General features: G+C 46.4%; 1 protein-coding gene across 10 annotated transcripts in view; it reads right to left on the reverse strand.

Moving 5' to 3' along the window:
* Positions 1-4,234: 4,234 nt before the first annotated feature.
* KTN1 (kinectin 1) overlaps positions 4,235-27,011 on the reverse strand; it is a 56,024-nt gene continuing 33,247 nt past the window's right edge. For 5 of the 10 annotated variants that reach the window (XM_042047078.1, XM_042047073.1, XM_042047075.1 and 2 more), the window contains 20 exons: positions 26,727-26,764; positions 26,172-26,262; positions 25,992-26,069; positions 25,080-25,117; positions 24,286-24,376; positions 24,120-24,188; positions 23,719-23,756; positions 22,690-22,780; positions 20,652-20,738; positions 18,736-18,825; positions 17,627-17,707; positions 16,964-17,053; positions 16,788-16,880; positions 15,256-15,327; positions 14,722-14,805; positions 14,436-14,519; positions 12,091-12,174; positions 10,669-10,761; positions 5,974-6,093; positions 4,235-4,743 (listed from right to left, as the gene is read on the reverse strand). In XM_042047078.1, coding sequence (XP_041903012.1) covers positions 5,989-6,093; positions 10,669-10,761; positions 12,091-12,174; positions 14,436-14,519; positions 14,722-14,805; positions 15,256-15,327; positions 16,788-16,880; positions 16,964-17,053; positions 17,627-17,707; positions 18,736-18,825; positions 20,652-20,738; positions 22,690-22,780; positions 23,719-23,756; positions 24,120-24,188; positions 24,286-24,376; positions 25,080-25,117; positions 25,992-26,069; positions 26,172-26,262; positions 26,727-26,764 — 1,497 coding nt within the window. In that variant the 3' untranslated portion in view covers positions 4,235-4,743; positions 5,974-5,988. The remainder of the gene's footprint in view (positions 4,744-5,973; positions 6,094-10,668; positions 10,762-12,090; positions 12,175-14,435; positions 14,520-14,721; positions 14,806-15,255; positions 15,328-16,787; positions 16,881-16,963; positions 17,054-17,626; positions 17,708-18,735; positions 18,826-20,651; positions 20,739-22,689; positions 22,781-23,718; positions 23,757-24,119; positions 24,189-24,285; positions 24,377-25,079; positions 25,118-25,991; positions 26,070-26,171; positions 26,263-26,726; positions 26,765-27,011) is intronic. The other 5 variants (XM_042047076.1, XM_042047082.1, XM_042047077.1 and 2 more) reach the window with 4 other exon arrangements.

Below are 27,011 nucleotides of genomic sequence, written 5' to 3' on the forward strand. Positions count from 1 at the left end.
GGCCAAGCTGGAGACTCAAAGCCCACTGGGACCCCTCAGCTCATCTGAGCTGGATATTAACCCCAGATACTCAGAAATTAAAAGGATGAAATTTAAAGCTGTTTTCCAGGCCCCCATCCCTTCTCCTTTGAGGGGCTGCTCAGGGGATCCTGTGATGGTCACAGTGGGGCTGAGAATGAAGTTCAGGGTCTGGGGAGTCACAGCTGCACAAAAAAATACCACATGAATGCCCAAATACCCAGGTGCAAACCTGCCCTTCCCACAGAGGAAGGATAAACCTCTGGACCTTGCCCATGCAGTGCAAGAGGAACATGGATCGCTGCAAAAATGGGGAAAAAACAAACCCACAACGTTTTCAGCAGCGTGGAATAAACCCTGCTCGAGGGCCTGCGTTTCCTCCAGTTTAATTAGCTCCTCAATGATGCAGAGCCAGCTTCCCCAGGAGCCTGAAGATGTATTTTTAGGTGCAACCACTCCAAAAATAGAAGCATCCCTGCAGGAAGCTGCAAACAGCCACCAAGGAGCCACGTGCGGGTTGTGCTGTGGATGCATGAGCTGAGAGCAAAACTTGCACCCATCCTGAGCACAGGGGACATCAGAACAGGGGCACTTCCAGCAGCCACCTCAGCACCCTCCCACATTTGGGCTTGGAAAAATAGGAACACAGAAATTCAAACAGAAAGGAAACATTTTGTACATCCCGGTGTCACAGCACGAGGAGAGGTGGGGTTTGGAAGGGGACACACCACAGGAAACCTCCCCCAGTGAACACCTGAGCAAGTCTTGGCATTCCCATGGGTTGTCCTGTACTTCTGGTCATTCATACAGACTTAGGAAACTCCTCAGGACTTCTACTGACCCGTTTGCTTTGGCAGTCTCACAGAGGAAAACATCCAGATAAAGCTCCAGAGGAGGCCACTCTCGGGCTCTAATCCTGCCCCTGTGACAGGCAGAGCTCTCAGCAGAATCTGTGCCTTCAGGAATTAGTCCAGACTTATTTTAAGCGAGTCTGGGACAGAAGACACCCTCCATGAAGATATTTGGCTAAACCTCCCTCCAAGGAGCACCCCTTGCCCATCACTCCCCCCCCAGCCACTGCCCAGCCAGAGCTGACAGGGGATCCACAGGGATTTGTGAGAGCAAGATAGATCTCCAACTGGATGTGAGAGAAAGCCTGAATGCTGGGAAAGTAGCAATCATGTCCATTTTGCTTTAAAGCTTTTGGAGACTTTACATCCCACAGCATCACCAGCGGGTTTCTCCCCAAAACCTTCCCTCTCCAGCCAGGGCACAAGCACAGTCTGGCCCCATGGAGGAGAGTTTTTGCTGGAAGATGATGTCTAACCTTGAAGTCTGGCAGAAATATGGTGGTTTTCACCTTCTGGATGCTCCCTTAGGAACTCCCACTCAGCTTCCACCAAGACCCACAGAAGAGCCCCCCCACTACAACCCCTCTGCCCAGGAAGGCAGAGCCCTGCCAAAACCAGCCTGGCAAGATCCTTGGTGAGCACCAAACTGCAAACATCCCTGAGAGAGCTGCAGGAGAAAGCCAAGGTCACCCACGGAGCAGGGGGGACACGGGGACCCCCGGGGGAGAACACACAGCTGTGTCATTGCAGAGGGCTTTTATGGCAAAATCATCTGAATTATTTGGGGTTGAATTAAAGCTGCACGAGCTTTCTTTTTTTAATCGCAGTAATAAATAGCTGAGTGAGTCACTGCCTGAGAAAACCCAGCAGCAGCTCCCGGGTAAACAACCTGCCGCTCCCGAACGCCGGGAACAGCCGGGAAAGGCTGGCAGGGCTGTGATGGGGGGCGCAGGAAAGGCAGCACAACTCCAGGCAGACAGCTCAGAGCCTTCCCTTGCACTTCCCATCCCCATTTCGAGGGACGGTGACGAACTGAAAGCAAGAGCAGCCAGGTTGGTACAGGAGCCAGGCTCGGCAGGCAGCACCTCACGGGAAGCGCTCGGCCCCGCATCGCACGGCGCGGGCTCTCCCGCTGCGAATCACCGCTAAAAAAATAAATAAATACCCCCAAAAATCCATTGCCAGCATCTGAACATCCCACTTTGGGCTTTTTCCAAGAAAAGCATCCCTGTATCCATTAGCTATTGTCTCCCTCTAGCGCGGGCAGACACCATCCTGCGCCTCTCCTGCCGCGGCTCCCGGCCTGGCTGGGCACCGGGGCTGGAGCTCTGCGGAGATCCGGGGGCTCCCGGCCCTGGGAACACGCCAAGCACCAGCTCTGCCTTTGCACTGATGAGTCAGCTTCCCACACTTTTTAGATTTTTCTTTCTCATCCCATTTTCTCCCAGCAGATGCTCCAAGCAAGAGGGATTTCTCAGTGACCAAACCGGCGAGGCAAAGCTTCCCAAATTGGAGATGGCTGCCAGGAGCGGTGTTTGATCCAGGGCTGGAGAGGACAGCGAGATGAAACAGCATCCTTCCCTCTTGCCAGTGCTCCTGGGGAAGCAGCCTGACCTCTCCTCGCCCGTCAGAGGGGATCAGGCTTTACTCTAAAGCTGGCCTTTCCAGGGGATCCTTTCACAGCTGCCTTTAACACCTCTGTACATCCCCTAAAGCAAGATAAAAACCGGCGCCTGAATTGCAGAACTAAAAGATCTCCTGCCCTCTCCAGGGAGAGTTCCTGCCAAGAAAGGGAACGATGCTGCAAATCTCTCCCCTTCTCAATTGAGCACTGCAGCAGCACCTTCACCCCCTGCTCTGCAGCTCAACCCACAGAAAATCAAGAGCCTGGAGACACAGCCAGGCTCCAAAGGCTGCATCCAGAGGCTCTCCAGGCACTACTGCCCCTTCCAAAAGCATTTATTCCTTGCACGAGGCATATCCAGCACTTATGAACCCACTTTTTAAAGGAAAAAAATAGACATTGCTTTACTTGCAGAGCCCAGTTCTCACTGGAATGATGTTTCAGAGAGCATGGGTGGCCAAGGGGACTCCCCCAGAGGGGCAGGAAAGAATCAGAGCCACAGGGACACGCCCTACCCAACCCTCCATCACTGAAGCTTCTGGGTTATGCTCTTAAATCATTTTTAACCTGTCAAACCTGCATGGATCCATTAGACTGCCACTCACCCGCCAAAAATAGGTGTTTAGACACCTGCCAAAGGACCAGCCTCTCACCCCAACCTAGGCAAGTGTGGAGACCCTCCAGGGTTCAGGTTCTCCTTGGATCTGTAGCTGCAGGGGGTGTCTTTCTATGTTCTGTATCAAACACCTGGACAAGTGAGGGTAGCGGCACTTGCTTTTTCATTCCATGGAATAAAATCTCCAAGGAACACATGGGACACGTTAGTGGCCACAGCTGGAGACCAGGGGTAGCTCCTTCTGTGAGGAAACCACATTGTCCAGTTTTTCTCTCCTTCTTCTGAGCTATTTCACAGCTCTCAGCAGGATTTAGCATGATTCAGATCACTGGAACCACGTAAGGAAGAGGTTTCTTTACCTCCTGTCTGGTGAAGGCCAATTATTAACTAAAACATAGCACAGAGGGGAGTGAGAACAGCTCAGGGTGAGCATTCTGATCTGTTTCACCTCTGCAATTAACCCCCCAATTAACGACTGATCCCTGTTTTATTGCCTTCCCTTGGGTAATCACGTCCTCAAGTGTTCTCAAGAACCAAACCACCCCTCACCTTGCCCACTGAAGAATCCCACAGGGATTCTCTTAGGGTTCCTCTAAGACACTTAAAACCCAAAAGCAGAGGAGGGGCCACCTGATCTCCCCACAGCCCCAGCAGAATCCCTGTCCCATCAAAGATCCTCCCCACACTTGTTCCCAACAAAGCACAAGGTAACAGAGCATCCAGACCCCCTCCCCAGAACTCCTTCCACCCCAGACTCCCACCTAGGAGGTGGATCTGGGGCAAAAGGACACACTCTGCACCCCACTGGCTTTGCCACATCCAGCATTTCCAGCTGTTCCTGCCCCTTGCACTCCCTGATTTTTCCCAAGGATAACACATGACACAGAACCACAACTTACATGGCAGTTTGATGGGGATTTCTTGTCTTTTTTAAAACCTTAATACCTTTTCTTTAAAACAACAACTTGCTCTGGAGTTTGCCTCTTTTCAAGCTGGTGCCTCCTCCTCTGCCCACAAACAAGCACAGTGGGTGCAGCCTGATGCTCATTTCGGGGAGGGGACAGGTGGAGACCTCACCTGAGTCATCCAAATTCACTTGAAAGAAGAGACCAGGAACACCTTGAATAATAGCATCCCTTTATTTGCTGACACCATTACAAAAACTGATTACATTAGCAACCAAAAAAAAAAAAAAAAAAAAAAAAAAAGGAGTGTTTACTTGAGGTTGAAGTCAGAGGCAGCTAATCCCAAAAATGTAATTAAGTAAAACAGTGTACAACATCAGTATTAAAATGTCATTTCCCATTGGTGACTTTACCACGTTGGAGTTTTCCGAACAAGTTTGATTGAGCAAAATAAGATAAAAGATTATGTGTTTACTGTCTCTCCAGGAATGTAAAGGTCTAATTATCCAAACAGGTTTGTTTTTATTATAAAACTAAACTCTGGAGGTGTCTACAGAGTTGGGGTTTTTTTTAAATCAGTAGTCTAACAAGGATTAGAAAAGACAAAACTCTGTTCAGTGTTTCTGACGAAGTAGAAAGGGTGAAAACATAAATAAGGCTTTAATTTGGCAAAATATGATACAATGCCTTCTGCTATCCTCAAATGAACGATTCCCCCATGACTTCACTCTGCAAGAGAAACACAAATCACCAGGTCAGAGGAGCAGCTTCCAAGGGAAAATCCAGGACTTCGCCAGCATTTCCTTGGTGTCAACCCACAAGGAAGCCCAGGGGAACGAGCCTGGGAGGTGGAGGCTGAGCAGGAACAGCCTCCCAGAGTAGAGGCCAAGGTGCAGCAGCACCTCCCTCCCACCTGAACAGCCAGGTGCCCTCTACCAGCTCTGCTGTCTGTGCATTACAAAGGCAGGAGCATAAAAAATACCTAAATCAGCAGTAAGACAAGTCCCCATCCTCAGCAGATGAAAGGGAGCCCTGACACTCCTTGCTCAGTGTCAAGGCTTTGCTGCCTCCCAACACAAAACAGTTCCAATTCAGACCCACATCTGCACCAGCTTCCTGAGAACGTTCAGTGCCTTGAGTTCATCCAACTTTCAGCTAACTTTGGGTCACTTAAGAACTTTACCAGCACAAAGGCCCAGGTTTCCAGGCTGGCTGTGTACTGAAATAAAAGCCTTCTCCATGTGTCTGTGACTGGATGAAGAGCTCATGCCAGGCTGGTGCTTCAGGCACTCACAGCCAGCCACTGCTGGCAGCTCAGTGAGAGCCCAGGGATTATTTTATATCCTCCATCCCAAAGCAATCAAGAGCATGGAAGTGCAGACAAATTTGCTCACTTAGCAAACAAGGAGGAAAAAAAGCAAAGGCTCTGGGAGAACAAAACCTGGGGCAACTGCTGCAGGAGCAGCAGGGAGTGGAAGGGAGGAGTGCAATTACATGCTTAGAGAGGGACCTGGGGACACACAAGGCTAGTCTCAGCTGATTGACATGTGCATCCAGAGAGGAACAAATCCAGTCCCTACCAGAAGCTTTTTATGATTTGCATGTGGAATTCAGATCAGGTATTAGGAAAAGATTCCTCACTGAAAGTGTTGTGAGGGTCAGGCTCAGAACAGGCTGCCCAGGGCAGTGGTGGAGTCCCCATCCCTGGAGGGATTCAAAAGCCGTGTGGATGTGGCACTTTGGGACATGGGCCAGTGTTGGCCTTGCCAGTGCTGGGGGAATGGCTGGACTCACAGTCTTAGAAGGCTTTTCCAACCTTAATAATTCACTGATTCTGTGATCTGATTCTAAAAAGTCTCATATTTTGACACCAGAGTTGTTACATTTGAACGAAGTCCCACCATCACAGACCAGTAGCCTTCTCAACAGCTGAACTGGGGGGGCACTGGTCACACCCACCTGGCTGTAGTGTCCTCATCCCTTTGACAGCATTTGGCTTATTGACACGAGCAGCTTCTTGAGATGACCCACATCCTGGGTAAGATTCACCGCCACATTTCGCCTTTTATCACTCAATTCCTGGAAGAAGGAAAAAAAGGAAATCATTAAAAACTCATTTACAATCTAACTACCAAGGAAGCCTAGAATTAGATCCTCTGTATAAAATTACAACTCGTGGTGCAGATAGGAACAATTCTTCTAAGTCAGAGGGTTATGGCCACGTTTAAGGAGAATATGGTTCAAAGTCAAGGAGCCCTTTCCTGTTCCAGGGAATCACCTGCACATCCAGCTCCTACCCTCCCTGTCTGGGACTCCAGTACTCCCTGCTTCCAGGAATTGTGCTGGTATCCACAGCTGGTCTAGCCTCAAAGGTTATTTCCCCACCAGCCTGGCTGAATCCCCCCCAGAGATGTGGTTTATAACACAGGTCGAGGTGCACAGGGATGACATCTGACCCCACAGCTGGAACAGCAAAACTCCTGGACCACCAAGGACTGGGTGTGACTGAGGATCTGTGGGGTGGTGTCCTCAGCAGTACCCGATACCCGAGCCCAAGGCAGCTCCAGCTGTGAAACAGCATTTGGAACAGCTGCCTGGAGAACCACACCCTCCCCCACCCACAGCTATCCCATGGATTCACCCTCAGCTCCAAACCACTGTGAAATTCCCACTTGCCAGCAACACCTGCACTTGGATGAGGGCTTCACAAAGCAGTCCAAGCACCAGCCAACACGGAGAAAAGGAAAAATGAAAGCTACCATGAGCTAGGAAGTTTCCTGTGCTGAAACGAAAATGCTGAGCTTGTGTTCTGAAACAAAAATAAATGTCTTTTTTTTTTTTTTCCTAGGAATTCAACAGTTTATTAGTCAGGAAGTGTCACAGCTTAAGATGGACTCTCCCCCTCCTGCCTCCCTGCCTGCCAGCCTTGCTGGGCTAACAGTGCTGTGTAAACCCTGTTTTATTACCTTTATTGATTAACTCCTCCAGAGACGCACAGAGCACTCCACATCCAACACACACCTTACTGCTCCTCATTCAGCTCAGAACACAGACATGCAGATCACCTGCAGGAGAGCTTTTCCTTGAAATTTAACAGCTAAAAATAAGCAACTCTGCCATGGTGTCAGCAGTGCAGAAGTACCCAATTCTCCACAGGAGTGCAGAGGTGTTTGCAGGCGCTCAGCATCCATCAGCCCTGCTCTGGTGTTACCCCAGAATGAGACTGATGCACAATGTGGGTGCAAATCTCTCCCCAGAGCTCCAGGGAAATTAAAGGGAGTTCAGAGAGGGCCATTTTCCTTGCTCCCATTTGGCCGGAAATGCAGAATGAGCAGTAAATCAAACTCAAGCACCTGCACCATTACAGAAACGACTGCGGGCTCAGACAAGAGAACAAAACAATCTACAGCAAAGCTCTTATTCCTGTGCAACTGGTAAACATTTTCCTACTGTAAAAAAATCACTGGGATCTGTATTAGGGTAGCCTTAACCTGTTTTACCCTTATTAAAGTAGAAAATCAGGTCTGTCAAGGCTGAGACTTGGCTTAGCAGTCTCATACAGGCTGATGGAAGTGGAAAGGCAAAGGCAATTAGCAGCCCAGCACATGAATTAATCCAGCACTGACCAGCAGTGAGGCTGCCTGGGCATCAGCACAGAACGCAGCAGGAGCAAGGAAGGAGCCCTCCAGTCCACTCCCACCCCCATTTGTGGCAACAGCTCCTCCCTCCCTCCCTCATTTACTGCATCTCCCTTCTGTTTTGTGACCTCACTGATCTCAGGCAGTGTTGGCTCATGAATTATAGACACATCCCCAGCCCTCCCAGGGGCAATCCTGGCTAGATCCCGATGGATTTGGGCTCAGCACAGTCCTCCTGCAGCTCCTGCTAACCCAGGAGTGTACAGCTGCCTTACACAGCCACTGCTGAGCCCCAGCCCTGTGCTCTCCATGACTCGGGGGAAAAGAGGGGAAACTTAGGTCAGACATACAGAAGAAATTCTCCCCTGTAAGGGAGGTGAGGCCCTGGCACAGGGTGCCCAGAGAAGCTGTGGCTGCCCCTGGATCCCTGGAAGTGTCCCAGGCCAGGTTGGATGGGGCTTGGAGCAACCTGAGATAGTGGAAGGTATCCCCACCTGCAGCAGGGGGTGGAACTGAATGGTCTTTAAGGTCCCTTCCAACCCAAACCATTCTGGGATCCTATGATTCCACTTCTTTGGGATATGGGGATGAAGAGAGGAAGAGGATGGCAGCGGGGAAGCCCCTGTGATTTCAGATTCAGACCCAGCAGCTAAAACAGGAGCTGAACCGTCTGGACAGATTCCCCTCCACTGTTTCACACATATGGCATTCCCAGTTCCCAGTGATGGAGTGTTCTACACTGAGATTTGGGGGGAAAAGCACATTAGATTTCACATAAGCCTCAAAATAAGCTCAGTGCCTAAGCAAGCTGCCGAATATAAATTACTCCCTTAAAGCACACTAAAAAGCCCCCTTTAGTCATCAGCTGGTCCCACAAGTGACAAAGCAGCTGATTAGAAACCCCAAATGGTCTATTTAAAACAGAAAGAAAAGGAGTCTAAAGAAAACACTCTGAGTGTGTTTGAGGGTTTATGCAAGTATCATTTCTCAATTTTGTGGGTTGGTTCCAGCACCCAGAAGGAACAAATATGTTTCATTTCCAAGCATGTGTTTTCAGGTCCTTCATAAAAAAAAAAAAAAAAAAAAAAAAAAAAAGAGGCACTGTTGCTAGGTGGAAGTGGCTGGAAGACTTTCTTTTTTGATCTCAGAGCTATTTTCAGCTGGGTTTTTAGGCTTCTGGGGAGACAGTTTCTTTTTCTCCCCTCAGAAAAAGAAAAAAAAAAAAAAAAAGGCAGCAGAAAAGGCTTGAAGAAAAGTTAATGTTCTAATTCCAGCCTCTGCCAATGGCTACCTGTCAAGAGTGCTGCTTAGACAATTAATGTATTTTTACTAATGAAGGCTTAATTACAGGTTTATTAGGACTGTTTTTCCACACTCCTCTCTAGAATAAAGCCATGGATATTCTGGCAGAAACCTGGGTTCCATGATGTGCAGCAAGAGCAGAGCGATACGAGAGCCAGAGGGGTTTTGTGAGTTTAGGCTACAGCAATTAAGCCAAACGAGCACATTTGGGCCACCACAGGGCACAGCTCATGACAGCCCAGCTCAGGAGGGCTGACCAGAGCCACAAATGCCATGGCTGATGGCATGGCTGGCCCAATGCACCACACGGATAAGCCATGAGGGCACAGCAGAGAGAGCTGGGCATTGGCTTGAGAGGGGCTTTTCTCCAGCCTGCTGCAGACAGGGACACACAGCACCTGGCTGGCACCATAAACCCCTGGCCTCCCTCTGGGAACACAGCCCTCCCATCCCTCCAGGATTCAGCTCCCAGGGTTGGCACATCTGAGGTCTCACAGGTCCAGTTGCACCTCTGGCTCAGACTCGGCAAGCCCAGGGTCCATCAGCATCCAAGACTGATTAGCCTGGAAAAGCCATTTCATTCCTGCTAATGACTGCAAAAGCTTTTCTACAGCTCTCCTCAGAGGACCTCGAGCTTCCCCTCGCAGCTGATGAAGCCACTGAGGCTGAGCAGCTAAAAGGAGTCAATACAAATTATTTGTCCTATCAGCAAGTGCTCCTCTCCCCTCAAACGACAGCGGTTCCTTCCACTCTGTCCCTCAGAAGAAAGTGAGAAATGAGCTCCATTGACACCACTGAGCTGGGAGAGAATCTGCCTCAGCCTTCCCCTTCCCAAGTGTCTTCTAGAAAGCTGTTCCAGGGTTGGTGTGAAAGGTCTTTTTTCCAGAGATGGAAAAAGCCCCAGCCCAACCCCCTGTGCAGGTGGTGTCTTTAGGGCAACACTCGGAGTACCAGCTCCACAACCATCTGTGCTAACAGCAACCCACAGGCTCAGGTGAGTCACCTGCAAGTGTGAAAAGCTGCCCACCTAATTCCAGACCCTAAAACTGGAATGTCATTGCTGGAGGATACAGGAACACCAGCAGTCTGCAGAGTCACCCACCCACAGGACAAGGCAGTGCTCAGGGCTGGGCCTCACTGAAGCTCAGCTTAGCAAGATTTTTGCTGCTGGACCACATCAAGGTCAACACAAATGCCCAGGAGCCACAACCAGCTGAAATCAAATTCTGGCTCTTGGCCACAGGTGCAGAGGAGCAGAAAGAACCATGTTCTGGCAAGAGAATCTCTGCCTGAGTGCTATAGGTAGTACAAGGCTGCCTTTCTTTGGCATTACTGATGTCAGCAAGGGCCAACCCAACAGTGTTTACAGCCCACTTAACTCATCAGCACAGTTATTTTTAGCTTCCCTTTTCCCTTCTTGAAGGGACAAGTCTGGGGATCTCCCCACTTTTGTCCAAGCCAAACCAAAAACCCATCAAAAGCCCAGAATCTCTCCCCTCCCTCCTTGCAAATCCAAGCCACGGGAAGAAGGTCACGATCTAGACAGCAGCAGGATTCCCAGTGAACCCTTGACACCCTGGCAAGCTGTAGGACTGGAAGCTTCATCAAGCCCTAATTACCCACCAGCAGCACTTTGCTGGACCTCACTTCCCAAAGTTCCCACTTTGCCCAAGATTTGTGTGGCCCCTGAGCACGAGCTCATGGAAACACTCACCGAGTCTGTGCAAACGTCGCTGTTTTCAATAACATTGGCATCCCCTAAAACCTTCCCAATTTCTCTCTCAAGAGCTGCCAAAGACTCCTGGGCCTGTAAGGGAAAGATGTTATTAAAAAAAAAAAAAAAAGGAAGAAACAGGGAAAACACAACAATTAGCAAAGCCCCATCTCCCTGAGAGCACCACAGACACAGGAAATCACTGTTCAGGAGGAAATCTGTTTTATGCCAGATTTGCTCCAGGGACCAACCCATTTGCCAAGACTGACATGTCTCCTCACAATCAGCATGGTGCATGTCAGCCTGTCTGCAGCTGAGAGCAATCCTACAGGGAAGCTTTAATAGTCTCACATCAAGTTATTAGGTAAAAATTGTGCAGTAAATTTTGCAAGAGCAGGAGCGCAGGTCTCCAAAATCCTGTACTGTGAACCATGGACATCAGCACAGCTCGCTTTGTATGTTAACATCCAAGGTAATTGTCCAGAGCAAAATGTTTTAAATTCTTTATTGTAACTGGTTTCCTTTGGCTTCTCACCTCCTGGCAGTGCTTTTGTGATCATCTATCCCTGTCCCAGGACAAGATATGCTCCCCCAACAGCATTTCCCACTCCAGCCCTGGAAGAACTCAGCCCAATTTGCTTACTATGCTGAAGGAACAAGGTGTTCCAGAGTCTGGAGCCAGAGCCCAGCCACTCCACAGGCTACTCCTGTCTCCATTTATCAATTCTCCCATGACAGCTTTGCTTCTGCAGTGACAGACAGCACTGAGACCTCTCATGCTTCAAGATTTTCCACTCCAATCCATCTTGTAAGAGCAGTCACCAAGGAAAAGCACAGGAAACCCACCTGTTTGTCCCATCACAACTGCACAGATCTAACTTTTAGGACTTGCAGGCTCCTGGGTTATAGTGGATATGTCACCAAGCACAAAAGGGCAGATGCTTTGTAAGCCAGCTTGTAACCCTCTGCCATTTGAGTCTGGATTTAAAAGCCTCATGCTGTGGTGTGGGTGGAGGGCTGTGGGATGGGCTTTTTGTTAGGCTGGGGTTTCTTTTAAATAAAGAATTATTTGTCAGCCCCAAATCACCACTTGTTCCTACTGGCATAAAATTATCATGAACAAGGGAGCCTTTCAAGAAGGACAATTAAACAGAGCTGTTAGCTGCAGTTTCATCATTTCTGCAGACATGATGCAGGTAGAGGCCTTACAGCCCCAGTCACTTGGGGAACCAGCCAGTGGAGCAAGACACCCCACGAGGCAGGCAGTTTAAATCAAGTTCAAATCATCATTTCCAGCACTGCAGAACTACAGACATTGAGGGGTTCTGTAACCCTGTTATAATGTTATAAATGTAACATTATATTATATAAATGTTATAAATGTAACATTTATACATGCAGCTGCTAAGGGTCTCTGCTTACCTTGGGCAAGTCACCAGCTACCTTTTCTCTCTCGTTTTGATCAACTTTGAGTTTTGATAGTGTTTCATTTAGCTGCGTTTTCAGCTGCAAAACAGTAACAGAGAAAATCAGTTTCCCTCACACACACAGATTTCGTCTGTCTGTCCCAGGGATTAACCCAGTGCACATGGACTGCGAAGGGAGGAAGATTTACTAACAATTACTGCACACACTGGATTAGGCAACATGTATGATGAGGTTTACAGGGACAGTCAAGAAAGAGAGACTCCATCTGTAAAGATAAAGGTAAAGAGTGGAAACTACAGAAGACAAAACATGGTTGGCATTGGCTTCCTTACAAGTGGTTTCAGCTTTTCAACTCCATTCCAGGAGGAGCATCAGCAATACTGACAGTGCATCAGCCTCTCCAGCATCCTTATCACAGGAGTCAGCCCAGACTCCAACTTAACTCACAGCAAATATGCAGAAATGAAGACTGTCATCTTCCTAGTGCAGGCTAAACAGTCTCTCTACTGCTGAATAAACTAAAAAGCTCTATTTGTCATCTTAATAAAGCACCACTTACTACAACTATGTTGACTTAACCAGCCTGTTAATGTCACATCAAGGCATGAATCACTGACAGGGGGATATTAAGTTGTCGATTGTGTTTAGATTCAATCCAAAAAAGTGAAACTATTTCAGTCAAGAGGGATGAATACTTCATACTGGCTGCAGTCAGTACTTAAACTGCAGCCTTCCAAAGGCTACACAGTTTTTTAAAGGATATTTTGATTGCTCTTCAACACAGCACACAGAACCAGCCACAGCACTTGAGGCTTGAGCCTCAAACAGAAGTGCTAACAAGGAGCTCAAGTGCCAATTTTGTTGGATTTGTGCCTCTGAAGTGTGCTGTGCTAATGTTCACTATTCCTGCTGTCAATCTTCCTGGGAGCCAGCAGGAGATTAAAGGAGGGAACAATGGACTACCCAAAGCCCTGAATTCTCACCGACTCCAAACCTACACATTGTGTTTGTCTCACCCTTGGGAGGCTTCCCCCTTTGGAGTACCTGGACTGGTGAATGCTGGGTTTATACATTTTGGGGAAGCTCCTCTGCAGTTTCAGCTTCTCCTTGCTTACCTTGTAAATAGTGGGCAACCCATTATGAAATACCGTAATTTCTATTCCCCAGCCTCCTGCAAAAGCCACTCTCACACACTCAGGACAGCACTCCTGAGCCAGCTGCATGGGGGTGGTCATTTAACACATCCTCACACTCCCAGCAGCACAGCACCATCAGATTGCACTCAAGCTGCCCTAGCAGGGAGCTCAGCTTTTTAAGCTTTTGTTGTGCACAGACATAATAAATTGTTGTCTCTTATATTCAAAGAGGTTGGCGTTTACTGATTAACTCCAAGGTATGCATTCAATTCCCATTTCCCTTGCTTTCAGAATGAGAGGCTCTGCTTGCTGAGCCAAGTGTACTATTAACTTAAGCAGATTGCTACTGTGGTGGTAGTTATTCTTCTAAATCAACTATTTCAACCCAGTTACATCAGTGGCAGTAGCCTGGTTGTCCCATCATCCCAAAGACACGGTGACAGAGACAACCTTCCCCAATTCTGGCTCAAAAGCAGGAAAGCACTGGCCAAACACAAGCAGAGGAAGGCTCTGACTGCTCCTGCAGCCTTAAAAAACAGGTCACCAAAACAAGTGAGAAGGGAAAGGGCTCAAAACGGAAAACCATGCATCCTTAGGTCTATCCTGTTAATCCAAGTCCTTCTTGAGAAAGCAGCTATAGGAGCATTATTGGCTGGAAGCATTTCTAGCCAAACACGCTGTAACACATGCAAGCACCAAGCCAGCACAGCCATTCAGCCACAGCAGGGTGTCAGCAGCTGAATGGCTGAATACTCTGAATTAATCTAACTTTGGGTCTGGCCAATTTTAGTACATACAGAGCAGGATGGAAAAGGCTCTGCACAGTCAGAGCACCTCAAAAGCTTTGGGGGAAAAAAAATCCCACCAGAAAATAATCCTCCAGTTAAACCAATGAGAGCACCACTTCTGTTGCTCCAAGGACATGACATTTGCTGCTGCATATGCCTACACTGCAAATCTTCTCAAGAAGTTTCAGGAATGAAAATCTTACAGACTTCGGGAAAAAGTCTTAAGAACCAGACATGCTATTGTTAGGAGCAGAGAAAAGAGACAAATTGTAAAAGTCAGACTACATAAATGATTTCGATGGACAAAAATATCAAGCTGAAGAGGTTAGCAGAACAGACAGGATTTGAAATAAGTCTCCGCTTCATACGTATGCTGGGAGCCTCGTTTGTGCCCAACGGAGAACAAGCTTCTTACCAAATTTAACTCTTCATTCTGTCTTACTGCTTCAGAATATGAATCATCAAGTTTTTTCTGCAATTCAGTCAAGAGATCTTTGAGCTGAAATGAAGTTTAGAGTTTTAGGATTTGTCTCCTTAGGATGCCCGTTCTCTTCTGCTCAGTTATTTGTGTGCTGCTCTACCCTAAGGTCACAAGCATACAAACTCCTCAGCCACAGGGGCTAAGCACTAGGTTAGTTTGCCAGCCAACTGGTAACCAAAAGAAAAAAAAAAAAAAGAACAGCTTGGACAATTATGTTTACCTCTCTGACTTCTGAAACGTAAGTAGATCGTTCTATTTCTGCCTTTTCTAGTTCACTTTCCAAATGTTCTCTCTCTTTTTTAAGCTAGGAACAGAAAAACAGAGTTAAAACAGATGTTTTCAGTGCTTTCTTGCAGTATCATTTGCTTGATTTATAATTAGCTGTAAATTTCTATCAAATATTCCATGATGTTTAGAGAGCATTTCAAACCCAGTGATTGCACAGTGCAGATTTCAACTTCAAAAATAAGATAAAAAGAGAAAGAATCAAGCCCATGATTGTCAACAAGCAGCAAACTGCTCAGTCTCACAAGAAAGAGCCCCAGTGGGTGAGCACAGAAGTAAAAATCAGAACAACTTTCCAGCTTCTCTGCCTTTTAAAAACACTGCCCAAAAGGCTCAGGTTAAACTGCAGCACAGGCTGTGCCACTGGCAGGAGAGAAGCCTGAGAAGTTCAGATTTACAGCACAAGCCTAAATCACGTTTAAACAACATAAAACTTCGAAGACAAAAGGAAAAAACCACCTGTACGTACAGTTTCAACTTCTTTGTTTTCTTCCTTTAACCTCTCCACCTCGTGCTGCAAAGAAGTGACCACGGAACGCATCTGCAGTTTGGGGGGAAAATAAAGATATTTAGTTGGGTTGGTCTAAGACAACTCTGCATAAATACACAAGATTCTAGAAACAATCTAAGAATATTAAGGATGAAATCAAGAGTGGCTGAATAAAATAAGATGTTCACTCAAATAATTCAATACACTGAGTCTACACCATTCCTACCTATTCCCAGCCCAAGTTCTTTGACATATTTAGACCCACATGCCTGAAAGATTTGGAATATAAGCACTAATCCTGTTGTCCATTAGCCATGGCAAGGAAAACATCCTTCCCAGACAGGGAATAGTCACCATCCACGTACCCAAACCCAGCATTTTTAGCCTTATTTGGGGCTGTGGAAGTGCAGCAGATGGCAGCACATCTATAGTTCAAGATCTGACAGCCTTTATAAGCCCCTCAAACAAGATGTTTATAAATCATCTGTTGGCTGCCAGGTCCACACAGTGGCACTCAAATTTACTAAGCAGAGATACTTTAGAAATTACTTTTCAAAAAAGCAGTCTGACCTACTTTAATTCTAGATTAGAAAAAAACCGTAAAAGCAGTTTTTCTTCCCACTTCTGCTATCAACAGAGCCTTCCTAAAAGGAAAGCTTTGCAGGCAGTTTCAAGTGTAATTAGTTGACCATAATGGATTGAGCAGTACTTGAACAGCTTCCAAAAAACTGTTATGATTCTATGATACTTCAATTTTAGCACAAAGAGTCCATATCTGCTCACAAATATACTTGGAAAAAAACCCATGTGCTCAATAAAAATAAGTTACCAGGATTAGAAAAATATATATTCCTGGACACATTAATGGGACACTTGTACATTCCTCAATCTTTGGCTTCCTATCCCATCAGCATTAATGTTACTGTTTGGCTGCTTCCTGAAGCATCTGCAAAGGACTCCTCTGGATCCCTGGAATTGTCCCAGGCCAGGCTGGACAGGGCTTGGAGCAACCTGGGCTAGTGGGAGGTGTCCCTGCCCATGGCAGGGGGTTGGAACTGGATGATCTTTAAGGTTCCTTCCAACCCAAACCACTGTGATTCTGTGACTGTGACACAGATTTATCATAATGGTCAAACACCTTCCACCTGCGCTGCTTATTTTCCTTCCTTCTGTAAAGATGGCAATAGAAACAGCTACACAAAACCAAAGATATCAACAAATCCTCCATTTTTCAGCTTCTTTAATAGAAATATGTTCCTTTAAAAATTAAAAACCAGCCTTTACATGAAGTTAAAGTATCAGAGCACCAAAATATCACTGATAAGAGGAATCATTCCTATTATACTTGTTGCAGGCTTCACCTTTTTCACCCCCTGGTCATGCACACATCAAACCAGGCAGCCAGGGCTGTTCCACACCTGCTTTCACAGAGCTCAGACACTCTCTGTGACTTCAAGCAGAACCTGCCTGGCTGCTGAAAAAAAAAAAAAAAAAACCAGCTTCAGAAATACCTGTTTAAGTTCCTTCTGTGATTCTTCAACTTTTATCTTCCATTTGCTTTCTTCCTCTTCCACACTCCTCTGTAGCCTTTGTAAAATCCCTTCCTAAGAAGAGAGAGGGATTTGAAAGCTCAGAGCAGAAGAAAGGCAGCTGGAACATCACAGAAGTGACCAGGCATCCCACTTACTGTCTCTGCCAGAACAGATTTGTATTTCTCACACTCCAGCTGCAGCAGGATGTGCATTTCCTCAGCCTCCTTCAACTTCTGCTCCATAGCCTGGCAAAGGAGGAAAGGGATCACAAGAGTCATATCTCAGTGGATGGATTTCAGTTCTATTCATCTTATTTCAACAAGCTGGTATCACTCTTGGGCAGGTCTGTCTTTCCAACCCACGAAAAGACAACAGCAATTGCAGTGTTCACCTGCAACTCTCAATCACAAACTTTGAGTTACTGAAATAAATCCCCATTACTTAAAAAAAGAGAACAGGGATTTTCAATTTTATGAAGTCACAATTCCACAAGGTACTCATCAAAGATGCAAATAAATTTCTGCAATTATCTAAACAGCAGGTTGCCCAGAGAAGCTGTGGCTGACCCATCTCTGGAAGTGTTCAGCACCAGGCAGAATGAGGCTTGGAACAACCTGGTCCAGTGAGGGGCATCCCTGGCCAAGGCAGGGGGGTTGGAACTGGCTGATCTTTAACTCAAACCATTCTAGAATTATATGAAACAACTTTCTTGTGACTTGTCTGAGAACCTGAACTTCCCAACCCACAGCACAATTTGTAAGATTTATACTGGAGAAATACATTATGCCACACACCAGTTATCCATCTTTCGTGCCTACCTTGACATCTTCACATCCTGAAGCCTCTCTCAAGTATTCTTTAGCCATCTTTTCAAACCCACATATCCATTCACTGTGGCTCTGTTGGGAAGTCAATCAGTTAAAGCTGAGAATAACCTCAGGAGAACTCTCCTCAGGACATCTGCCTCCCCACTGCAGGCTGAGGGAGCAGTGTTGCAGCACCCCAAGTCCCTGGAGCTCACACACAGCCCCATGGTTGTTGTTCAGCCAGTGCCACACACAGCTGGCAGCAACCCAGGAGCACGAGGTGATGAGACACACACACAGTTCAGGGGGGCCTGGATGAGCTGAAATACAGCTGGGTGACAGAGGACTCCCTGCAAGTGTCAGGGCTCTCTGCATAAGCATTTAAAGATTCAAGGGAACCTCTCCTGAAATCCCTGAGCAGTTCAAGCAGACACTTGCTGCATGGCTCTCAGAAGGTTATTTTATAACCTTAGAGAAAGTCTTTTTAAAGACTGGTTCATCAGGACGCTTACTTTAGCACATTCGGGAACAATTTTAAATATGAATATTCAAAACCTCTAGAGGTTATAAATGAAATGCACCCCTTCTTCCAGACTCGCTTGATGTTATTCATCCCATCTGAACTCCACAAACCCAGGGCATTTTCCCTGCAAACCACTGAGAGCCACCAAGAATATAAAACTGAAAATTGGTGCTTGGGGACAAAACAAATCCTCCTAAATTGTATTAGCTGTCACTGAGGCACTGCAGCTCCTCTGGAAAGGTTGGGAATCTACAGATCCCCATCATGCCAGACAGTGAGCAAACACAGCAGGCATTATCCACCCCTGACAATTTTCTGTCTCAGTGAAACACAAGATAATACAGACAGGTAGATGTTGGGGCATAAAACACACAAGATAATAACTTTTTTGTCGTTGTTTTAACACTTCTTGAAGCAACCAACTGCAGCTTTGCCTCCCTCTGCAAGTACAGGTATCACCAGCAAGAGACACTCTCATCCCACTGCGAAAACCTTGGGATAGAGGGCACTCTGAGGAAACACTCCAGGACTGCCCAGCACAGCAGGACCAGAGCTCCCTGGCTCCCAGAAGGAGATTAAGAAGAGCCACTTCTCTTACCATGTTGGAAGGAAGAGAGACTTTGGGGAAGAGCTTCTGGAGGAGCTGGCGTGTCTCCACCTCGGCAGCTTCCAAATGCTGCTGCTTCTCCTAAACCAAGAGGAGGGCACAGGTGAGACTGGGCACCACATTCACCGACCTGGCAACAGCCTCTCCTATGCCTACAGCAATTTACTTAACCCAGAAAGTCTTTTTCTAAGTGAGAAAGGCGCTACACTCTCTAAAATTGCCAGTAAATTGCTTCAAAAATGGGCACTGAATTGCTTCAGAATTTGGCCTTTGCATCTGTTCTCGCTTAAGCTTTTATTTTCTGAAGTTCTCCTCCAATCCGGCCTGTTTGTACAGAAATTACACCATCATTCACTTGTCCACAACACAAGCTGCACTGTGCTGAGTAACTGCATCCACAGATCACACCAGCCCTGCCACCCAAGTTAAGTGAGCTCAAAATCAAATAGCTTGGTCAATCAACTTTTTTTTTTTATCCGTACTTTTAAATTAATGTTAGGTGGGAAAAAAATCACCGTAAGTTAACGTCATCACATCAAAAATAGAGAATTAAAGTCAAAAGGAAACTTTGTGTTAATGCACATTTGAACCAGGCCAAGAAAGTAAGACTTTAAACATTACTTTTAAATACTTAAGAGGAAGCCCCTTACATCCTCTTTTTCCCAACCCTGGATGCAAAGGGAGATAATTATTAGAGCTGTGTGACAATCTCCAACTTTTCTTTGTTAATGCTTTTCAAATATAAATACCCAGAGCCACAGACAGGCACCACAGACCTATCCCTCCCTGTATTTAACATTAAAAGCAGAGCAGCCATAGGACACGTGCTTGCTGTGCTTGTGGCAGATTGGTTTCATTTAGCCATACAATGCTCAGGCTCCCACTTAAAATGTAGAAAGCCTGAAATACTGCTCAGAAAGGCAGCTTTCAGCCAAAACCCTTCACTGATATTCAGGATTGTTTTTCCCTTTGACATCAGTGCTACTGCCTGGCTGCTCTGAGTTCCTGTGCTGCAAGGGATCGGTGGCATGAGCAGGTTGAGATTCAGAGACAGAAACGGACAGGAGACATTAGGTGGTGAGGCTGTGCTAAGTGTGTTAGTTGGCAACAATTTAGGAGCCACCATGAAGTGGCAAAAGGCTGCTGAAGTCTTCCAGCTGCAAGAGAAAGCAGGCAAGCGTTAGCACACGGCAAAAGCAGGTACAGGCTCCTCCCAGCACGGGGCCAGCACAGAGTGGAGATGGCTCCAGAACGCAGGCACACAGCCCCAAACCAGAGCTCCTCTGCTTCTGGCTGCCTGACTGGTGTTCTTAAAGTTAGTCAGATGCCTTTTTTTGAGTCCTGCACAGTGACAATTAACAGTGAATCAGGCCCACAGCAAACCCGAGCTCCTTTCAGAGCAATTCGCACCCCGTATCGTTTTGAACATGGGTCCAATGGTCCCTGTCGAGCTTCACATGCCTTCAAGGAGGAAATTCACAGCTGTGGTCACACCGTTTTCCTCAGATGCTCCCAGGTTTTTAAATAATAATTTAGTCCTGGTTCTTCCCAGGTCCAACAGATTTGTTCAAGCACAGCCAAAGCCCAGTAGAAAAAAGCGGGTTGCTCACCAGCACAGCTTTTATTCTGGAGCTCCCCACAAACCAAAAACACTTCACGACAGCTCTAACAATTATGCAAACAGAAATCAAAGGTCAGCATGCCCACAAACTAACGATTAAAAAAAAAAAAAAAAAACACAACCTAAAGACAACAGGAAGAAGCAGAGGTGAAAGTATATGAATGATCACTCAGAAGAGATTATACTTAAACTGCAGTAAAAGCTAAATGCCTCCATTTCACTTAAAAAACCAGCTGCAGATCTGCTTCTAGCTTAACGCATCATTTCTAGCGGTCAACATTACAACCTTGGCAGTCTTGTTCACTTTGTCCTGCAGCAATTTTTCAGTTGATGCCAATGCTTCCATTGCTTCCCAGTTTTTCTCCCGAAGGTCCTAATCATTTTTAGAAAGAATGATTTCAGTTCAGCCAATATTCAAACTGTTTTCGCTTTTACTTCAGAGAAATATTTCGCATTACATTCCGCCATTTGTATTTAAATGCTGGTTACTGCAAGGTGATTTTGCTGAGGAGTATGACATACACTAGCAAAAACAAGTGCGATGTTCAAAGAGTCTGAATGAAAAGTGAGGGGAAAAAAATGCCAATTTCTGCCCAACCTGCCCCTGTGTCCAAAACTGATACAAGTGTTACTGCAGAGCGTTACCACTACAGCGACCCCACACTTTGACTGCACTTGGAAGAAGAAAGAGGGAAGTTTTCAAAAGTAGTGAGGAACACAGACACCAAACCACAGATTACACAACAGAGTGTTAGGCATGTCGCAGTGCAGAACCCAGCACAGACCCAGGAGACACGCAGGTGTGTGCATTTACACCCCTGATCCTGCAACCAGACCTCAGCCCAAACCTGCTGCTGCACCGGGGCTGATTCAGGAACACAAACCTCAGGGTTCACAGCTCTCTCCACTGCACCCAAAGAAAGCTGGTTTGGCGCTCACCAGCCCACCTGGGAGGCTTTGGGATTTCAGCAGTGGTGAGCACAACCCCGATCCACATGGGAAGGCCACGGTGCTCCTGTGTCTTTCTTGGCGAGGTCATCAAACGTGTACTCCACAAGACGTCAACACAACTCAGTGAGAGGCTGAGAGCTCTTCTAAGAGCAGCCTCACGGCTCTTCTCTAGGAAGGATGGTGGGGGCTTGCAGCGAGGCAATTACAGTGATTGGGATTTAGATTTAATTTTTTCCAACCCTCAGAGCAAATCTCCTTTAGCAAAGGGCTACTTTGGAAAAGTTGCATTTTAAATTCATCAAAACCCTAGCAAGCACCTACACTAGTTTTACTTTACCACTTCTATTTGCCCGCAATCCTAAGGGCTGTTCACAGGCTATAAACACAATATTGGCTAAAACTGAGAAAAAGACCTAGAGGCCTGTTCTGCCTTTAGCAGCAGCCAGACTTCTGCCTGCAGCACAAAGGGTATTCAGACCTTGTGAATCCCCAGGAAACAGACCTTCTGTTCTGCCTTTCCAGCTCATCTGTCTTCTGAGACTACTCAGCCACTTCCTCTCTACTTTATTTCAGCTCTTAAGCAGCACTCCTTGCTCGGGAAGTTCAAGTTCTCAATATTTTTCTTGTGCATTTTCCTTCGATTGTCCAATTATTAAGAAATAAAGCTTATTGCTTTAATAAATAAAGCTTATTCATTGGATTTTACAGGGTATCAAGGAGAGACAGGTGAGATAAACACCCTGTATTTTACCTTTCTTCCATATAACTTAAAAGATAACACTCTCCTGCCCTGCACAGGTAATGCATTACAAGGAAGTAACTCCACAGCTCTGTGATGGAAGATACAATCTTTAATTCCATCCACAAACAACCCAGACTGCACCATCAGCAGCTGTTGTGAAGGAAGGCTCAGTCCTTCACTTCTTTTGGAAGATCAGGATTAGCGACTCTTAGGAATGGGAAGAGCCAGATCCTCCTCCCATGTCCACACACAAGGACCAGAACTCTGTCAGAGCACAGCACCTTTCCTCCTCCCACCCTCCCTCCCCTTGGCAAAGGACTTGTTTCTGAACAGGGTAAACCAGATTTGAATCCAAATCCAAGAACTTGCTGTGAGATGTGTCCCCTAGCAAGTCTCCTTCCTCTCATGCAACCAACAAATTGTCCAGGAGCTGACACGACTCTGAGCAGTGAACTCAGGTGTGCTGAGTCACTCCCAAGAGGAAAGGAGTGCCCAGGGACACAATACAGCAGACAGCTGTCAGAAACACTCTCTGACTCTGCAAAATGCCCCAGGCCTCAGGAAATGCTGGGAACACAGGTTTGGTTGTTTTGGGGGGTTTTCTGGGGTGGTGGGGGAAGAATTTCCTTACGTTGTTCTTTTTCCTCTGCTGCTCAAAAGCGTTTCTCTGAGAGGCGAGCTCGCTTTGCAGACTGGCAATTTCCTTCTCTTTGCCTGCAACCCTGAATTAACAAAGGGAACCACAAACAAGTCAGGAGATACTGAAGAAATTTCCAGTGAAGCACTGACACCCTTTCCCACACACTCACTTGCCTTCCCCTTCCAGCAACACGCTCTCTCTGAAAAGCTGTTTTCACTGCCTTGGCAGCATCGTCTGCTTCCCACCGCTCCCTGAACCACTTTGCCTGAGCAAACCCATTGTAAAGCTGTTGTTTGCCTACAACAGGCATCTGCACACATTTATCAAGGCCATGGAAAGGCAACACATTAGCTGAGGGTAGAGTCAGCCAGCCCACGCCAGCACAACACCACAGAACAGGCACTGCCGGCTGGATGAGAGCGTTCCCTTTCAAGCACCTAATCCACAATTTATAAGTCATTTAACTTGAAAGACAAATAATTCAGCCAGCCAAAAATGCATGACAGTGGCAATTTGCTTAGCACAATATAGCATTAACTTCCACATAGTTATTTAATGTGCTTCAGCCCCACATTATAACACAATTTTACCCTTGAGATTTTCCCTGGGAAGATATTTCCACCAGACAATCTTATCATAGGAACAACCCTCTGCTAAGGTGAAATTCCAAGAAAAAAAGCCTGTCACTTTTGCTTGAAACACCAACATTTAACTCTTCAGCCATACAGCTGAGCTGGAATGCATTCAAAATTACATCAATCAAGGCTTGCTTCTGTGGTGGGCACAACATATTGCCAGCACTGTCTGCCTGCAGGAGATTACACCTGAGGATTAGCAGTGTGAGCACAATCTCCCATGTTCAACTTTTATTAGACAGTAATTTCTTTTTTTCTTTTTTTTTTTTTACTGGCCACTTCACATACTCCGATATTGTACATTTGGCATTTATTTCTAAATTCCCTGAGCAATTAAGAGAACTGAATCAATTTTCTAAAGCATTCAACTCCTGGCAGTACTCACACTTGCAGAAGCTCCTCACTTTGGACAGCCAGAGATGCCTACAAAGAGACCAGAGATGTGTTAGGAGCAGAGCAGCAGCAAAGACCAGGATCTGCCTGGTTAACCAGGCACTGCTGCAAGCCCAGAAAGCTGCACTCTGGGCCTTTGAGGGAATCCTGTCCAGCCTCCTCTGGCCAGGAACACATCAGGCATAAGAAAGAACACAAGGCTGCAAATCCATATGATAAAAGGAAGCAAGAACAGATATGCAACAGCCAGAAAAGCTGCCTCAGTGCAACCCAAAACTGAAGCTGTCCTGGATTTCCATGGGCAGTACAACTCCTGGTTTTCCATGCCATCCATGCAAGCTACCACCACCCACTTTTGACTTCAGTCAGTAACACTGCAATTGGAAGCTGTACCTGTTTGCAGTTCTCCTGCTTTAATTCCTGTATTTGAGCTTTGAAAGATTCATTTTCTTTTTGCACATCCTGTTGAAAGAAAAAAGGCAATATATACTCATGCATAGAGATATACACTCAAAATACATAGACTCCTCAACACAAGGCATTTCTGCAAAAACTTTACCTGCAACTGTTTTACTTGGTTTGCAATTTCTCTCTCTTTTTCTTCCACCATAGCTTTCAACTTCTTCATTTGCTCTTCTTCCCCTTTCAACCTGCAGAGATGGTTTAGAAAGTAAGGAGGAAGGGTTAAAGTAGGAAAAAAAAGTTAAAGTAAGAATTTATGCTAAAAAGGGACAGACACTCAAACTGGGACAGTTTGTGCAGCAGAAGATAAATACATTTTCTGTGTTGAGGCTGCCTCAGGTACCACACACCGGCTGTACCGGAGCTCTGCTGGGAGAGCAGCACGTCACAGGAGCTGCTTTGAAGACAGAGCCCTTTCTGGCACAGCCTCATACAACCTTCCTCTGACTTGGAGCAGCCAGACTAAGCAGAGTCAAAACAGAGGAAAGCCTGGCAGCGTTTCTCCATAAAACAGGCACTGGAGAATTGGCTATTGCATCTCAGCCTGAAAATGGCAAAAACCGGATCTGTTCGCTGCTGCTACCGACTGAGCCACAGGCACTGCAACCCTTAAACATGCTGAACAGAAGGAGAAATTAGCACTAGACACGAGAAGCAGCAGCAGTTCCATGAGTTAATAGAGCCCTGGGTGCACATTCCCAGTGTGTGAGCAGCACAGCTCAGGGCAGGGACGCCAGGCACGGCAGCAGCCGCGCTCCAGCCACCGGCACTAACAGCTTATTTTAGCAAAGCCCATGAAATTCCTGACACCAATTCAAACATTCCAATTTAAGATAGACTCCATGCATATTCCCAGCAGGCACTTGAGGAGCTGCTACTCCCCATACTCACAGGTTCTCCACGTCCTGGACTTGGGATGCAGCAGGTACCTGAAAAAGTAATTCCCAGTCTCATTTTGATGGCACAGTTTTCAAATTAACAGCAGCTCTCTGCACGAGAAGGGGCAACACACAGCTTGCAAGACACTTGCCAAAGAAATACCAGGAATTCTGCATCAGGCACTGCTCCAAGAATATCTAAACACATAATGGATTTCAGAAGCAGAGCTTACACCAAGCATCCCAAACGTCACACCAGCCAATTGCTCTCCATTCAGTCTTTCGCCTGGGATAAATGCCTGTCTAGACATCCACCCAAAATAAAAGTTCAACTCAGTCCTTTCCTTTTACCATCAACAAAAATCCAAACTGAGCCGGAATACCACCTTATTGGAAAAATTCTTCCATTAAGTAACACCTGGGTTCAAGGTTGTCCAGTTGTCTGCTCTCGAGTCCAGTGCAGGAAATCAAAAGCCAAAATATCCCAGCCCCAGGGAAAGGCAGGAAGGAATCACAGCACAGCCTGCCCACTTCAAGAGGAGCTGCTACGCTCAGTTACAGCCAAAGCTCCTGCATGAGCAGAGCCCTGCAGAGATGCTGCTTCAGCCTGGCAAGGAGGTGCCTGGGACACAGCTGGGACTCTGTCTGGGAGCTCCAAGGCTTTCAGACCCCCAAAGCACCTCGTTATGCACAGTGTCATCCAGTTAAAGCTCTCAGAACTTGCTATCCATGTAAAACCTGTTCTGGATGAGCACAGCTGAACTAGTGGGCTCTCTGCATTGTAAACTAATAGCTCAGTCAAGTAGGATTTAAAACATCTCTAAGTTGAAGCCAATGCAAATCCTCTGTGTGAGGCAGAGGAGAAAAATATCTTCCTGTTCAACCAAGCAGCACTCCCAAGCCACATCCGCTCTGCAGGCTGTACCTGTTGGAGTTGCTGCAGGTTCTGTTGTTCCAGCTCCTGAACTTTACTGGTTAATTGTGAAATTGTATCCTTCTGACCCTTTGGACAGAAAAAAGCAAGGTTAGAAGTGTGAATTTATTTTTCCCAGCCAGAAATGCTGCAACAGAACTTATTTCCCTTCAGAATATTAAAGCAGCTTACCTGCAAACATTCTCCTTTCTTAACAATCTCTTTCTCCTTCTCTTCCAATAAGGCCTCCATGGTTTTCACCTGCTTTTCCTTCCCCTTCAACCTGTACCATTAAACACAGACACACAGCATCAACCCCTCACTCTTTCATCCATCTGAAAATAAAACATCCTATGCTTTGCAGCACCCAACAAAAGCAGCATCTGTGATCAAAGGCACAACCACAATTCACCTGCTAAAAATCAATGTGTGAACACTTCCACTTCAGCCTGGGTTAGCAGGAGATGCCCTTGATCAATGGCACTGCTCATTAGGTGAAAGCAAACTCTGTGCTGACACATTGCAGGGGTTTCACAAATGTGTGCTCTCCTCACCCAAAAATACTTCCTTGCCCCTCCCCAGCTGGGGATACAAGGGACTGACTGGTCATTTCCCCACCCCTACAGCTCAGATATTACCAAAGCAAGCTTTCCACTATGCCTTGCCTACACCCCTCCATCCTGACTTGAATTTAAGGGGTCAGTAAGGGGTGCACAGGGCAGATCAGACATTAATAACTGCACTTACAGAGTCTGAAGTTCTTTGACTTGTGATGTTATTGTCACCTAAAGAAAATAAGCACTTCAGTTCAATGCACATGAAAAAGGCACGTAAATGCTAAAAATTGCTCTATGAAGAAACAGGGGGAAAAGCGTTCAGACATTATCAAAATAGGCACTGTTTTATTGCAGTAAGCATAAAAACACAATTTTTATTACAATACACCAAGTCTCTCCCACTATTCCCATTCCCCACATTTAAAATGTGACTTCCAGAGCAGCAAAGGAAACAGTGCAAATGGGAACGTAAGCA

The sequence above is a fragment of the Corvus kubaryi genome, unplaced genomic scaffold, assembly GCF_017639235.1.
Source record: "Corvus kubaryi isolate FWS band 111438036 unplaced genomic scaffold, C.kubaryi_AGA036_p1.0 66, whole genome shotgun sequence".
NCBI lineage: Eukaryota > Metazoa > Chordata > Aves > Passeriformes > Corvidae > Corvus > Corvus kubaryi.